At 49.0% G+C, this 13,900-nt stretch overlaps 1 protein-coding gene across 1 annotated transcript in view; it reads right to left on the bottom strand.

Moving 5' to 3' along the window:
• Nucleotides 1-13,900, bottom strand: part of FOXK2 (forkhead box K2) — a 65,799-nt gene that overhangs the window by 15,982 nt on the left and 35,917 nt on the right. The window contains exons 2-5 of the mRNA XM_047093928.1: nt 12,349-12,543; nt 8,815-8,962; nt 6,091-6,237; nt 350-543 (exon numbers count right to left, since the gene is read on the bottom strand). Of these exons, the coding sequence (XP_046949884.1) occupies nt 350-543; nt 6,091-6,237; nt 8,815-8,962; nt 12,349-12,543 (684 nt within the window). The remainder of the gene's footprint in view (nt 1-349; nt 544-6,090; nt 6,238-8,814; nt 8,963-12,348; nt 12,544-13,900) is intronic.

The raw sequence follows: 13,900 nt of genomic DNA, 5'->3' as shown, positions 1-13,900 counted from the left end.
GCTAAAATACAGCTTGGAAGAGCTGTTCACGTGTCAAGGGAAAGGAAAACACACAGCTCATCAAATGCCGACCGGTCATGTTAACAATGTGCAATGAGTTCAGTGAGGCCACAGCTGCCACGTGGGAGCGGAGTGGAAGTAAAACTTCATCGCCAGTCTCCGCCGTTTCAGACTGCCGTTCAAGACATGTGCGGGCAGCATCCGACACTCTTGTTCAAATCCCCATCCCCACATTTAATCACACCGCATTTGGTAGTTCCTTCACTGTGAAAAGGAAAACTGACCAACACATTGAAGGCAAATTTACTAACCAGTAAGTGAGGTCTTTTTGTTTGTCTTTTTTCCTTACCTAGACGAGAGCGGTCCCAGAGGGGTTCTAAAGCAAGGCACGCCCCTAGGCCGTCTTTTCCTAAAAGCCTGCTCTATTAATTTGCTTTCAGAGGCAGGGTCTATCCTCCAGAATGAGCCTTTGCCTGGTTCTTCCTGGGAACGTGGTACTTTGATGAAATACCGATTCAGAGAGAGATTGTGGCGAATTGAATTCTATGAAACATAAAAAAATACGTAGAATTCATATATTTCTTTGCTGAGAAATGAAAATGTGCCCCAGTTTCAGTGCCCTGCAAAGCAGAGACCGAGGCATGCAGCCTTTGCAGAGGGCAGACGACTTACAAGCAGCGCTGTTCTGGGAGGAGCCGGCCCTCCTCCTGAGTGAAGGAGTAGGGGTGTGACCCCCCAGCCGGAGGGTCCTGGAACGAAACGGCAGAGGGAGCACCAGGGGCGGGGGGGGGGGGGGGGCGGGGGGGGCGGGGATCTAGGGAACAAAGAAGGGGTGGGCCATCTAAACCACAGGGAAGAAGGCAATTTCCATCTCTCTCCCAGGTAGGAGACCAAGGACCCTCACTGTAGTCATCTCACCTTTCCTGCTTAGAGACGAACAGAGACAAAATAAGCCAATCCTTTAAAATACTTTTTGAGCACGGAATTAGCTTACAAGAATCTGTCACAGCCATCTAAAATGAATTAATCCAGTGCAAAGTGTTTGGCAAACCAGCAAAGGATAAAGACGAGCTAAAGGTTGAGACGTATTGTCGACACCATCTTCCAGTAATAAGAGCACTTTGCAAAATACTTCCATACATGTTTTTCAATTTGATCCACCAAATAATCTGACGAGGCACAGAGAGGAGGTTTCCCTCAACTCCTGCTCTATTCTTTCCATTACAAAAATCTTGGCTCACAGCTTACAGACAGTTTCAGGAAAGCTCCCCACTGCAACCTGCACGACTCTTGGCAGCACGCCTGATCCCGAGCCCCCCAAACCAGAGTCAGCAACAGCTGGACAGAAGCCATGCATCCAAGTTATTTCACGTATTTACACCCATCTTTAAAGTTAGTAAGTTAAACTACTAAAGATTCAAAATGATGGTAACTCACAGTACAATTTCGGGCTATCCCAGAATCACTTCCAAATTCCCCAATTAATCTTCTAAAGGAACTCCTAGCCACAGCCTGAAATCCTCCCTTGCCAGAGGTGGCTCAGAAATCAAATGTATCAAATTCTACTTTACAACCCAGCTAGGGGACCGCTCACCTACCACAACCAGTCACAGGCTATGGCTGTGACCACAGCACCACGCAAGCCCGTGGAAGTCCGTCTCCCTCACCAGCAACACGCAGGGGGGCAGCCTAGACTGTGATTTGTGGAAGTGTTTATAAATAAATGCATTACCTGAGACTTAGAATATTTTATTATTTTTTTAATGTTTATTTAAAAAAAAATTTTTTTAAAACGTTTATTTTTGAGACAGAGAGAGACAGAGCATGAACGGGGGAGGGGCAGAGAGAGAGGGAGACACAGAATTGGAAGCAGGCTCCAGGCTCTGAGCCATCAGCCCAGAGCCCGACACGGGGCTCGAACTCATGGACCGCGAGATCGTGACCTGAGCTGAAGTCGGACGCTTAACCGACTGAGCCACCCAGGCGCCCCTAATGTTTATTTTTGAGAGAGAGAGAGAGAGAGAGAGAGAGAGCGAGAGCGCGCACGAGCGCTGGAGGGGCAGAGAGAGAGAGAGGGAGACAGAGGACCCAAAGCAAGTACAGAGCCTGACACGGGCTTGAATCCATGAACCGTGAGATCACGACCCGAGCCGAAGTTGGATGCTTAACCGACCTGAGCCACCTGAGAGCCCCAAGATTTAGAACATTTTGATATCCGCAGATACTTGTTATTATGTTTTGTCATAGGTTTAGGGATCTACCAACAATACCTTTCTACTAGCTCTTCCAGAAAAATCAAACTCAACTACTACTGGTGCTTCCGCCAAAGAGAGAAGACGATCTTCCTCTGATTCCTCAGACGTTTCTGTGCCGTAGAAGGTAGACTCCAAGACTGTGGGTTGAGAAAAGCAAACCCAGACCGTGACACCACAGGGCCCTCTGGCTGTGAACAAGGCAATCCTTACGACTGCCATGGAAGGGTTAAGAGGTCCTCCGACTGTACTGTGGGAGGGAACCTGGCTACCTGGGCAGCTTACAAGTGAACAACATGGGAGGTGCTGAACCCCCACGTGAAGGCTGGAACTGCACCGAGAAGGTTAATGCACGTACTGCTAGGAGGAAAAAGGGAAGCTGGCTCAGGGGGAGTCTGGAGGTAGGAAGTGCCATTTCAGGGTACTGGGACACTAGTATTTCTTCCCACTGATAAAGGAGAACAGGGCCGGGGGGGGGGTGCGGGGGGCTGTGGTTCCACGACCTTCATGCCACAGACAAGCTGTACGCGAGTTCCTAGGTCAAGGAGTCGCTATTTTCTGTCCTGAAAATGTGACAGAAGCTACACTATGCACCATCACAACAGAGTCTAACAAGCCTATGGAACAGAGAGGCCACGATTTTCCAGCCAACAAGACTGGAAATGCTGTGGAAGTCATTCCCATTATTCTACGAGATACTTAATCAGACACAAAGTAACTATATTTCTAAGGTCATTTAAGGCCTTTGTAATTTGATCAAGCCAAGCTACAAACACAAAAACCACGCTGGCTTGGCTTCTACTGATTCAGAAAGTATTACATGCAGAGAAAAGGCAGGTTATTACTCTTTAAAACTAAACAGGAAGAAAAGGGTCTGCAGTACTGCACACATTCTCTTCCCCCCAGACCCTCCCCTCACCGAGGCTACTTCCCACAACCCGTCCTCCCTGGGCGCCAGTCCCTCCTCCCTCCTGTCCCCGAAGGCAGCTCCATCCCTGCAGATGACCCGGACGAAAGGCCCAGAGCTGGTCACCGGCCTCCGGCCTCTGTAAGCACCCCCAGCACTCCTGCCCAGACCTAGTTTCTGTCGGCCCCACTCATGCACAGTACTCCCTCTACTGAGGACTTGTAAAGAAACTGATAAGATGGGAACATGTCAGGACCTTCTAGAAGCAGAGTTCAAGGTACAGGGTGAGAGGAGCCCACAACACGCCCTCTACTTTAAGAAACCGGCTCTGGTCCTTTCAGAGAGGCCCAAAGGCCCAGAATTCAAGTTTTCTAGTCATAACAAATACCTCAATTCTGGGCTGGGTAAAATTATAATCATAAATCATAAGAAAACATTTTGGCATAAATATGCAACCGAAGGAAAGAAACATGCCATCTTCCCAGATGCGGTCACAATTTGTTTTATCCCAGAGTTTCCTCTGGACCAATCAAGAAGCCTTGCCAAAGGCAGACAAGGCAAAATACCCGAAGCGAGCCTGGAAGGCAGCTGTGGACTTCCTTCAGGTGCTCCAAAAGGCACAGGTCTCCGAGGAGCAGATCAGAGTCAGGGCCAAGCCCTCGGGCCCTGCTCTCCCTGCACGGCCACCTCCCTAACGCCCTAGGGGAGGGCAGGAGGCAGTCTGGAAACCCGCATTTTAAAACTGGGCTGTTCTACAGGACCGTCTTCCCCCCTACTCTCCACACAAAGAAAATCGGATCTGGCTTTTATGAAACAAGGTTGCAAAAGGGAAAGGCTTTTTTGTTTTAAGCCAAAAGTGAGGACATGGGAAGAAGGTCTCATCCATACACAGACTTTAAGCGCAGTCACTCTGGGAGGGGCAGCTCAGAGAATCTCATGACAGAAAAAGAACACGTGTGGATCAGTACTGGGAACAGCTAAAAGAAACTGAGAGCGCACTCCAAAAATTAAAGGGAGGGGTGCAACAGGAAATCTCTTTTCTGCTAAAACACTGGAGCCAGGAGGGCCTTACACAGGCAAGGCTCAGTCACCCTTCTGGGCCTTGATCTAGACAGAAAAGAGGTTTCGATAAAAAGCAGCATCGATGACAGCTAACAGAGAGGGGTGTGCTTGCCCTCCAGCAGCCATGTCTGTGACGCTCCGCTCTCAGGGGCTGGGAAGTCGCTCCCAGAGCCAGGAGCAATCCGTGCACGTGGGGATCACACCTGACCTAACTCCCCACAAGACTGAAGCCTGGAGGAGGCCGCCCCTGAGAGCTGGCCTTCGTCCTCTGGCCAGAAAACCATATGTTGTTTGGAAGCAGCTCTTGCATAAATGGATGTTAGGAAACACATCACTGAAGGTCTGGCCAGGCGCTTCAGAAACACTGGCTCCCCTTCTGCCCCGCTAACGGGCATTTCCAGTCACCAGAATTCTGCACGCGACGAGCTGCACATAACCCCACCCCACTCCTTGACGGGGTATCCTGAGACCTCATCTGCCCACACACAGGAAACCGTGTTCCAGGAGCAATCGCCAGAAACGGACACAGATTATCATTTGGCTCTGCTTCTTTTGTGGGACGTTTTATCTGAAGCACAACCTCACTGTCCTCGATTAAAATGGTCAGTATCGCAGGGATTTCTTGTCCAATGTGTTGAAGAGACCTGCCAGGTAACTGGAGAGCAAAGGGCTCTCCAAATCCAGCATTTTCCTCACTGCCAACTAAGAAATGCACCTCGCCGTGCATAGGGAGGCAGGCTGGGGGCAGCTGCCCCAGGCCAGGAAGGGAGGCGGGGTCTTATTCTGTACCCTCCACAATCAAGGACAAAGGAAATGTTCAGGATTTGGCTGGACTACTTGTGTTATAACACGTTTGGATGTCTACAGGTAGAAGAAAAGAGTTTTTGCCCATCATTAAACAGAAAATGGTTCCCCCTCCACCCCCACCCACTCGGTTATGGTTACGGGTCAGCAGACACATTTTTCCGAGGATCATTTACTCACTATGCCTGAAAGGAATAGTGTTGCCATTCCTTGTTACTTAATGAATTCAAGAACTGCAAGCATACATTTCTTCTTTTCTTATGCTTTTAACGCTCCCTATTTCAACCCTGCCTTTCCCATATGGTCCGAATTAGGGAGGTTCTACCATACTCCAGCAAGTAGGCACACCTAGCACAGACACACAGAAGAAAAAACCACACGGTGTAAAACTTTAAAAATTAAACGAAATTAAAAAGTTAAATAAGGATCCATTATGCACTAATATCCAAGAGTCCTCTGAGGAAGGCTGGGTGGCAGACACCCCAGGAATGATCTGAAAGTACAGGAACACAAGCAGGTAGGCCGCCCCCACACAGGGCAGCATCGCGTTTCTGCTTTTCTACACTGCCCAACGGGAGAAGATGTCTTCTGAAGAAAGGGTTCGTTGATAAAATAGTTTGGAAACCACCTCTGCAAACTTCAAGAAGCTATGTACGTCAGCAGACGCAGGTAAGGAAGACAGAAGGAAGCCGAAGTAAAGGACGGGCTGGGTTTTTCACATTCCTTTACTTCAGACACAGGAAGTTAACTGCAATGGTCGAAGAGAAACATCTCAAACAATCCATGCCTTTGCCATCCGTGGGGACAGTCAGGGACCGTAAAAACCACAGGCTGAGGCTTTCTTCTAGAGCCACTATTCCTTCTGCTCTGTGTGGAGGAGGTCAAAGCGCGGGGCCAGTGGCCTCTAACACGTCCTCCTCCCTGAGCAAAAGAGGGTCTCCCTCACCTCGCTCTACCCTTGCCCTGTGCCCAAGTTAAGGAAAGCAGCTCAATTTTCCTCTGTTTTCAATCAGCATCTACTGACTTGTCACAGAAATATTTCATAACAAATCGAAATGGATTTACCTGCCAGCCCTTGTCCGCAGTCCTGTAGTATGGGTAATTTTTAGTGATGTGAGTATAAATCCCATTTAGAGTGAGTTGTTTGTCAGGAGCCATTGTAATTGCTTGTACAATTAATTGTGCATAGGAATAAGGTGGCTTTGAATCATCCTGTATTTAAGTTAAAAAAAAAAAAAAGAGAGAGAGAGAGATTATTGAGGTTATCAAAATGTTTACTAAATTTACTAGAATTTAGCATTGTTTGTGCTTTTATTTAAAATAATTTTGGGGGAGGCCGCCTGGGTGGCTCAGTTGGCTGGGTGTCCGACTTCGGCTCAGGTCGTGATCTCACTGTCCATGGGTTTGAGCCCCACGTTGGGCTCTGTGCTGACAGCTGGGAGCTTGGATCCTGCTTCGGATTCTGTGTCTCCCTCTCTGCCTCTCCCCACTTGTGCTTTGTCTTGCTGTGTCTCTCAAAAATATAAGTTAAAAAAAAATTTTTTTAAATAAAAAAAATTTTTTTAATGTTTATTTCTGAGAGGGAGAGAGAGAATGAGCGGGGGAAAGGCTGAGAGAGAAGGAGACAGAGGATCTGAAGCGGGCTCTATGCTGACAGCAGAAAACCTGATGCAGGCCTTGAACCCATAAACTGTGAGATCATGACTGGAGCCAAAATCACATGCTTAGCTGACTAGGCCACCCAAGCGCCCCTTTTTTTTTTTTTTTTTTAATGTTTATTTTTGAGAGCGAGACAGAGAGAAGAGTGTGAGTAGGGAAGGGGCAGAGAGAGAAGGAGACACAGAATCCAAAGCAGGCTCCAGGCTCTAAGCTGTCAGCACAGAGCCCAACGTGGGGCTTGAACCCACGAACTGTGAGATCAAGACCAGAGCCAAAGTCAGACACCCAACCAAGCCACCCAAGTGCCCCCTAGGATTGTTTGTGCTTTTAAGTGTTCCTGTGAAAATGCTTGGTTTTCCTTACTATGAAAGTAACATAAATTGACTGAGAAGCATTTGGAAAATTTAGAGGAAACAAATGGAAAAATGCACAAGCAGTGTAAAAAAAGAATATTAAAACCACATAAAGAGAAACTCCAATGGCAAAAACAAAAAACATAAGGAAAAGAAAAGAGCCGCCTGACCTCAGTAAAGTCCAGGACAACACACCTTAAAGCACGGTCAGAGTCAAGATGATACTCATTATATGAGGTTTAAGAAGAAGCAACTGAGACATTGTTTAGGGATAAACACAAATGGACGAGAAGAAGACAAGCAGAGGACGGACAGACAGGAAGGAAGGTAGACGTGCCAAAGAGAGGAGCGTGGGCCTCAGCTGCCCAGCCCATGATCGGTCCTGATAGTGGTGGGGGGCACATATTCTATGCAGAGACACTGGCCGCACTCGTAAACAGCTAGTATTTCCTGAACACTTCAGCTGGGCTCTGCCCCAACTACCCCGAACGGACAGACTCTGGAAAGGGCCAGGCGAACTGGTGGAGCTGGAGACTACTCCAGGCAGCAGGTTCAGAACACAAAGCCTTCCTCATTGGGCTTGTGCCACTGGCTGTGTCTCCTGGTTACCTTTTTTCTACACATTGCTAAAAACTTTTTTTTTATTGAAAAATGTAACACAGATAGCAAAGCCTGTAATACATCCTCATCAGCTGAAAACAAATTTCTGTGATGTGAACATCAGGACAACCAACACTAGGTCAAGAGAGAACACAGCCCACATCCCAGAAGCTTCTATATGCCCCCTGGGCCTGCAGCCTCTACCCCGAGAGAAGCTGCCATTACCTCTGACATTTTGTCATAATGACAATCTTGCTGTCAACGTTTTAGCATCTAAGAACGCACCTTGAAACAATTTAGTTTTGCCTGATTTTAAACAGGCAACTGTATCAACATGGAACCCCACTGATGGTGCCCCTCTGAGCCTCCCTCCCTTGCCCGGCACGCCCCGTGTGCAAGGCTCCTAGCCACAGCAGACAGGTGGTGCACCACTACGGCCGTCTCCTCCATGACCATGCTGTGTGCTACTGCACAAATGCGTCACATTTTATACAGATGTAACTAATACTACGCGTCGCTTTATTCTTTTTCACCGAGCATTATACCAACAATACTTCCATATCAGTGACTATGCTGCATAATATTTCCTTGCTTGATCACTCTTAGGGGGCATTCAGGCTGCTTTCAATTTTCTGTGTTATATAAATTTTTGTTTGAGATTTTTGCCATTTCCTTTTAGACAAAATCCTAGAAGGGGCATTACTGGGTCAAAGAACAAAAACATGCAGGGATACGCAGGGTCACAGCGTGTTCAACAACCACTGTCCCAAAAGGGTGTGTTCCTGTGCACATGTGTGCACGTGTACATTCAGACACGAGTGCATGTGCAACCTTCAGCATCTGGGACAGCAGGACTAAACCCTGGGAAGGGTTTCCTGGGACACAGTGCTTATCACCGCGTGAGGACCAAGCGATTCTCTTTGTCCTCCACTGGTTCAGATCTCAGCACCTGGGCCCATAGCTGACACTGGGGAGCACCCAGTGGTGAATGACCAAAATAATTCATTTATTCTAAGACCCCAACCCCAAGAACCTACTCAACAGGAAGGGACCCCACAACCAACTTGGATCCACACAAGGCCCTGGCAGCGACATTACTAGACATGCAGACAGCAAAGGGAGGACAGCTGGTCACGTGACGGCCCCGGGTTCTGTTTCAAGGCTATAAAACATTTACCTTTGGGCTGTCTCCACCAGAAGCTTCCTTTTCATTTTCTGGCTGGGAGTTGTCGGCCATTAAATTGAGGTCAGCTGGTATCACACGGCCCATTTTGTACCCCGAAGACCCTGCTCCCCGGGGGCTGGATGGGCAGGAGTTTGCAGCACTGTGGGTGGGAAAAAGTGGCTGCGATCAGCCTAATACAGAACATACATCACACCGTGCTTCAAAGACTCGTTCTGATTTCAATGAAAACAAACTTAAAAATTAGAATATCAGCATTTTCTATGGAAAATGGACTCACTAAATTCTCCGTGAAATTTAAGATCACTCCAGGAAACGTGGAAATCAGATATCTGCTTCCACATGTGTTCTCTTCCATAATCACAAAACAAACTATCAAAGGAGGTGGTGGTCCACCTGTTTCACCAGTGAGGAAACGGAGGCTCAGGATGGTTCTGGAACTTACCAAGGACCCGGAGGCATATGTAATGGCTCACAAAGGGACACAGAGCACAGGCTCTGCTCACTCCCTTCCCACCTAGGACGTGGCCTCCAGCTACACCAGAAAGGTCAGGGAGAATCCAGAGAAAGAGAAAGGCAGCCGGGCCAAGAAGAGGGAACACAGAAAGAGGATGAGGCCATGGACACAGATGCAGATGGCATCAGGCCCCGGAGCACACGCGTCAGGTCAGTTAGGACACAGCACCCCCCCCCCCCCACAGGAACCCATTAAAAAAAATTATTTATTTACTTATTTTATTTTTTATTATTAAAAAAAAATTTTAAACATTTATTTAGTTTTGAGAGAGCACGGCAGGAGAGGGGCACAGAGAGCGAGACACAGCATCGGAAGCAGGCTCCAGGCTCCTGGCGATCAGCACAGAGCCCACTATGGAGCTCCAACCCATGAACTGCGAGATCATGACCCGAGCTGAAGTTGGGACACTCAACCGAGCCATTCAGGCGCCTCTTCATTTATATTTAAAGTTAACTCTAGCCCCAACACGGGGCTCGAACTCACAACTCCAAGATCAAGAGTTACACAGTCTACCAACTGAGCCAGCCAGGCACCTCAGGAACCCATGTTTAAACATGGGTGCCTTTTTTTCACACGGCAGGGCTGGGGTGCTGCTTCCTCATCTGTGTAATGACTAGAGGCCATTCCCACTCGACTGTGGTCATTCACCAAGCTGCACATTTGAGCTCCTGCCCCCCCCCGTTCCACGCAGGCCCGTACTTTACAAAGAATGAGCTGCTGCAGTGGAAGGACACCAAAAACAGGACGGGCAGAGAAATTGATCAAGTTACACCCAGAGTGTGTGGTTAGGGATTAGTTGCATTTGGGGGAAAAAACACAAGTACTGCAAATATCTAGAAAATTTCTGGAAAAAATACATAAGCAACAGTAGTTACCTCCAAAACCCGGAACTGAACATGGAGCAGAAGGAAGGGGAGGGGGTGATGCGCTCCGGGCCAGCGTCCCCTGCAGCACTACTGGGCTCTCTACCGTGAGCACGCACAATGAGTACCTACACGCACACTCACTGGACAGGTGTCTGCTGAGGCCACGAACGGCTCTTAAAGCACCGGGAAAAAAATCAGGCCTGCACTAAAGGACTTTAAGCCTCACGATGTTGAAAAACAGCTAGCACTTAACAAGTGCTGACGTGGGGAAGGTGAGAGGCCGTATGGGGTGGATGCTGGGTTTAGAGAAGGCAAGTCCGGGGGCACCTGGGCAGTTCAGTCAGTTGAGCGTCTATCTGGCTCTTGACTTCGGCTTAAGGTGCAATCTCACAGTTCACAGGTTCAAGCCCCGCATCAGGCTCCACACAGCGTGGAGCCTACTTGGGGTTCTCTCCCTTTCCCTTGTTTGCACACACGTGTGCATGCGCTCTCTCTCTCAAAATAAACAAACATTAAAAAAAAAACAAAAAAGGAAAAGGAAAAGAAAAAAAAAGAAGAAAAAGAAAAAGAAAAAGGCAAGTCTGCCCCACACATCACACATAAACCATCCACAGTTGGGCTCCCACCCCACTGTCTTGCCCAGCAAGGGCACTATGTTGGTCAGCACCGGCCATGGGGAGGGACGAGCAAGGAAACCAGGATGAAGACGGAGAAGGTGAGGAGAGGCTGCGTCAGGAGCTTTTCTCCAACCACAGTCCCCTTCCCCGAGTGCCCACGCCACCGTCTAGTGGGTCAGTGCGCCCGTCTCCAAGGCTGCGGCTCCCACTGTGGGTTGTTATCCCACGTGGGCAAACAGGGCTTTCTCCTCTTCCTCTGTGAATTCCGAACAGAAATCCGGCCACGTGGTTGCTCTCCGCTGACATAATGGCTATTTGGTCCATGGAGTCACATGCAGACAAATTCAACCAAGTGGGAGAGACAAAGGCAGCTTCCTCAGCAGCGCAGCCGCAGGAGGCAGAAGAGGGAGGGGCCTGACGCCAACAGCAGCGGCTGCACAGGAGGCCGAGCCTGGAGCTGGAGCTGGAGCTGGAGCTGGAGCTGGAGCTGGAGCGGCAGCAACCACAGCCAGTCCACTCGCCACTCCCTCCACTTACCAATAAACACAACACAGATCCTTCTGGAAGTCCCACTGCTGATGCTCGTTTTGAAGGTAAGAAACGGAAGCGTCTGGCGGGGAGGTCGGACACGAGTTTCCCGTGCGCCCTCCCGGGCTCTGCCGCACGCAGCGCCAGCTGGGACGGAGCTCATCAGCAGGAGCCTGACTCCAGAGAGCAGTACAGGCGTTTGTTCCACACCCAGCATCACTCCCAGCTAAGAGGACACCCAAATACACACCACCCCCTCTTCTACGCACCAACAGGGTCCGAGGAGACCAGCGCGGCTGAGCCCTGCAACATCACAGCAGAGCTGCACCTCAAGCCCACGAGGCGACCTCGCCTGCTCTAAGCACGCACATCTGCAGGGTCCCGTGGCCGTCCTCGACCTGACCCTCAGCTGCTGTCCTCTGAGAGCTCAGCATGAGCTGACCACTGTGCTCTGGGTCCCGGGTTCTGCACCAAGAGTGTGCCCCAAAGCCGCTGACCTCCACTTCCTGAAGCACCCAGTCTCTCTTAGGACATCATGACAGACACAAGTTTGTTGCTTCACTGCAGTCAAACTCATCAATCCACAGTACAAATCCTCAGAATGTACATGAAGTTGCAGCAAACTAAAAGAACTCAAAATGCAAAGGAAAACAGCTCAGAGTTTAGACCAACGTGGCAAATCACAATTCTCTCAACTTACACTCAAATACAGAGAGTATAAGTGAAAAAGTCAGGAACGTTTGGGGACTGTGTTTCATATGCAGGAACCTGAGAGCAAAGGGTGTTCAGAAACTGAATGGCAGGTGAAGGGTCCACCTGGGGAAGGCGCGGGTGCTGGCTGCTGTGCGCTCCTGCCCATGACTATGACTTATGACGGCTTCTGCAAGTCCCAAGGCAGGAGATAAGGAACGGAATCGGGACGTGGTCACGTACATCTCAGCATGCGTGCGCCCCCAACCCGACCCTCTGTGACCCCTGCCCACCACATGAGCTGCTGTACCTGATGGTTCCTGTGGGGGAGGGAAGGGGGCTGATGAGGTGGGCCATGGTGTCTGGAATGTTGATGGTCAGGGGCGAGATGTGGGCCTGCACGGGCTTCACTGGGGACTCAGGAGCCTCCTGCTTCTCCCTCTTCTCACTGGACAGGGCAGTGAACGTGATCTTGATGTTTGTGCTTGGGAACCTAAACGTGCACCTGAAAAAAAAAAAAAAAAAAAAAGCCAACTGTCAGCACCTGTCTGCCAGACCAGAGGACACGGTGTCCCACCTAAAGCAAGACAAAGAGCCCAAGTGTCCCCAAACGCACTGGAGCCTCATCTTGTGGTGAAGAAGCCACTGAGAAAGTCCACTTCAACCTCACCCTGCGTGTCATAAACCACTTAATGAAGCCACAAAAAGGCATTTCATGACTTTAAAACACTAGTAAACAAATACATTCTTTTTTAAAAATTTTTTTATGTGTATTTATTTTTGAGAGAGAGAACGAGAGTGCATGTGAGTGGGGGAGGGGTAAAGAGAGAGGGAAACAGAATCGCAAGCAAGCTCTGCGCTGACAGCAGAGAGCCCAGTGCGGGGCTTGAACCCACGAACTAACTGCAACATCATGACCTGAGCTGAAGTCAAGACGCTTAACCAACTGAGCCACCCAGATGCCCTAACAAATACGTTGTTTAGACCATCCAAATAGAAGGAAAAAATTCAAATGTGACTTAATCTGCATTATTACTTACAAAATAGATACATAAATATAGTTGGATCATTAAGCAATGCAATTTTGTGGCTGTTTCTTAATTAAGAAAGTATTCTTTTTGAAAAATCCCATCACCTTTATCACTGAGCAAACAAGAGCCAGAGATATTAAATTTTGGGGGAAAAGGCTTTTAAATACTCTGGTTCACCTTTAATACAGCTTCCTTGACATATCTCAAGTATATTTATTTAAAAAAAAAAGTAATGCAAGCCAAACATCTTTGAAGAATAAAATTTAAAAATAGCTCCACAGACTCAGTCTGTGTCTGATCTCACACCCAGTTAAACAGCACCTGACCTGTGTGTATATAAATGACCAAATATCCAGCTGATGGTACTCAGCTGACCTCTGTGTGTCTATCCCGGGGGACCCATCCTGGTGGTCGGCTCTGCCCACCGCTGTCCTCCTTGGGTGCCTGCCAAGGAAAGATCCAGAATGTGAAGGGCGCACATCCCTCCCACTTCCGGTGATGTCTTCAAGGCAATACTTCCCAAGACTCCAGCTGAGGGTTAGAAAGGACGCCACTTGGCAGGGTTTTGACACTTGCTGCCTGGCTTCCTCTGAATGCACTGACACGGGATTCCCTGCCCCTTCACTTCCCTCATGCGGCACACCAGTCAGTCCTGCAGCCTCAGTGGGCAGAGCAGACCCTGACTGCCTCCTTCCTGATACCCAGCACCCACACCTTCCCTGTTCCTATCTCTCAGGGCTCCTTCTCAATCCGTGCCGAACTCTCCTCCCTTACACCTCAATGTCCAATGCCGCAAACTCAGGGCCCAGCTTCTTATGCTTCTCTGTCCGC

The sequence above is a fragment of the Lynx rufus genome, unplaced genomic scaffold (genome assembly GCF_022079265.1).
Source record: "Lynx rufus isolate CCGP_SWC_20201006 ecotype Redwood Valley unplaced genomic scaffold, mLynRuf1.p SCAF_37, whole genome shotgun sequence".
Taxonomy (NCBI): domain Eukaryota; kingdom Metazoa; phylum Chordata; class Mammalia; order Carnivora; family Felidae; genus Lynx; species Lynx rufus.
Note: the sequence above shows the minus strand (reverse complement) of the source record. Positions and strands in the feature narration are given on the sequence as shown.